The 1,694-nt window shown below is 48.8% G+C and overlaps 1 protein-coding gene across 1 annotated transcript; it reads left to right on the top strand.

Annotated features, from left to right (window-relative positions):
* Positions 1 to 127: 127 nt before the first annotated feature.
* Pmar_PMAR011237 (hypothetical protein) lies at positions 128 to 1,427 on the top strand (the record flags this gene model as incomplete). Its single annotated transcript, XM_002767156.1, has 2 exons — positions 128 to 226; positions 1,314 to 1,427. The coding sequence occupies 2 exons, from the start codon at positions 128 to 130 to the stop codon at positions 1,425 to 1,427; spliced, it is 213 nt and encodes a 70-aa protein (XP_002767202.1).
* Positions 1,428 to 1,694: the final 267 nt, after the last annotated feature.

The following is a 1,694-nucleotide window of genomic DNA, read 5'->3' on the forward strand; positions in this document are numbered from 1 at the left end:
AAATTGGAAAGATGAGACCCCCCATTGGGAGTCATAGTCAGATTCATGGCGGGAGTCTCTCCGAGAAACATATCGTCTATACCAGTATGATAGTGGCACTGTCTCCTTGGGCTATCTTGAATGTCCCATGGCTACCCCATTCCTCATTCCAGGAGTTCATGACCAACCAGTAGTCTACATCTTTCTCGGTGCTCCAACCGATGATCTCAACAGCAAGTCCACCGAGGTAGTTACCAGTGGTCGGTACCACTGGTAGTGAGACACTGAGAGTGCTCGGGTCACCAGTTACCTCGGTGATTCTGACGGATTTAATCGGTCAAAAATACATCTGTGACGTCGATGTCCACTGCGAGTGTCCACTCCGGATGAGAATCTCATGATGAGATCACCACTCGTGTCTACTCCGACCATTCATCGATCAAGAAGTTCTTGATCGATTCTTGACAAGAACCTGATTTGGCTACTGATCAGGATGATGTCGAATTGATCCCGGATTGATCCCGAGACTCGGGCCATTCCGATTCAATCGGAATGGATCGGGTCACTATCAAACCGTACCTTTGGAATCTTGGAGTTAGCATCCAAAAGGTTGTGTGATGTTGCGTTGTGCTCTATCTATGAGTCACCAGGTGGCTGTCTTGGTCAGTCAGCCAGCGCGAAGGACGACTAATTACCTATCTCTCTCGAGAATAATATAGCATCTGCGTCTCGCAGCCTGTTCATTTATCCGCGTGAGCGCCGTAGATTACGTGTCAAGGCTGACGAACATCGATATCACTAATATTCTATCAGAATCTCGCTTTCTCGCTTGAGGTGCGTCTGGCACTTCATCATGGGTGGCGTTTCGCTGCCTGTGCAGTTCGGTTACTGGCAGACTCTGCCAGGCAGAAATTTTTGGTTCTCCAGGGATTTTCCTGATCGGATATCGTATACATTGATGATGAGCTTCGCGTTGTATCGCTATATCGATATGCTGAATGCGTCATAGTTTGCCCGCTATTATGGTCCGTACTCGACGTAGACGTTTTCGGGGAGCTGAAAGCTTCAAGTCAGTAAGTTACATCGGGTTTGCCCTCGAATTACACCAGTGATAGTTGCAGGGGGTAATTTGAACAGAACTCAGGTGCAATTTGCACCTGAAGGTTCGCCCGACCATCGGATGGTCACCAATGGTGACTCACCATCCTCCCGAAGGTTCGTACCACGAACTTCGTGAGCAGATCTTCGGCTTACTGCGGTCAGGTAGGATGACATCGGCCTCCTTGGTCGGGATTTCGGATCGTCTCATTCTCATCACAGCCTGCGATTCACAGGTGTTGCGCGGCGCAACTTGCGCCCTACTTGAAAAGCATCCTGCAACTCTTCAGAAGAGCCTCATTCACCTCGCCATGGCATGGTGTGATGGATTGGCGGCCTTGCGTGATTGAACTTTACAACCGTTGAACATTAATCAAGATTCTGTCCCCTTTCAAGTGCTTCGGCTCTGGTGGGCACTCCTAGACGCTATCTAGTAGGTAGTGAGAACTTGCGCACATCCACACCAGCAAACTACGGCCCAACTAAAGCGACCAGGACATTTGCTCGGACACTTGAGCTTTTGGTCCCAAAAGCTGAATAGGAGATAGCAAATTTCTCATTCGTATAACTAAAAGCGTAGGGACATCTATAAGATACAGTAGCTACGATACCACTCT

The sequence above is a fragment of the Perkinsus marinus genome, assembly GCF_000006405.1.
Source record: "Perkinsus marinus ATCC 50983 genomic scaffold scf_1104296971102, whole genome shotgun sequence".
NCBI classification, from domain to species: domain Eukaryota; phylum Perkinsozoa; order Perkinsida; family Perkinsidae; genus Perkinsus; species Perkinsus marinus.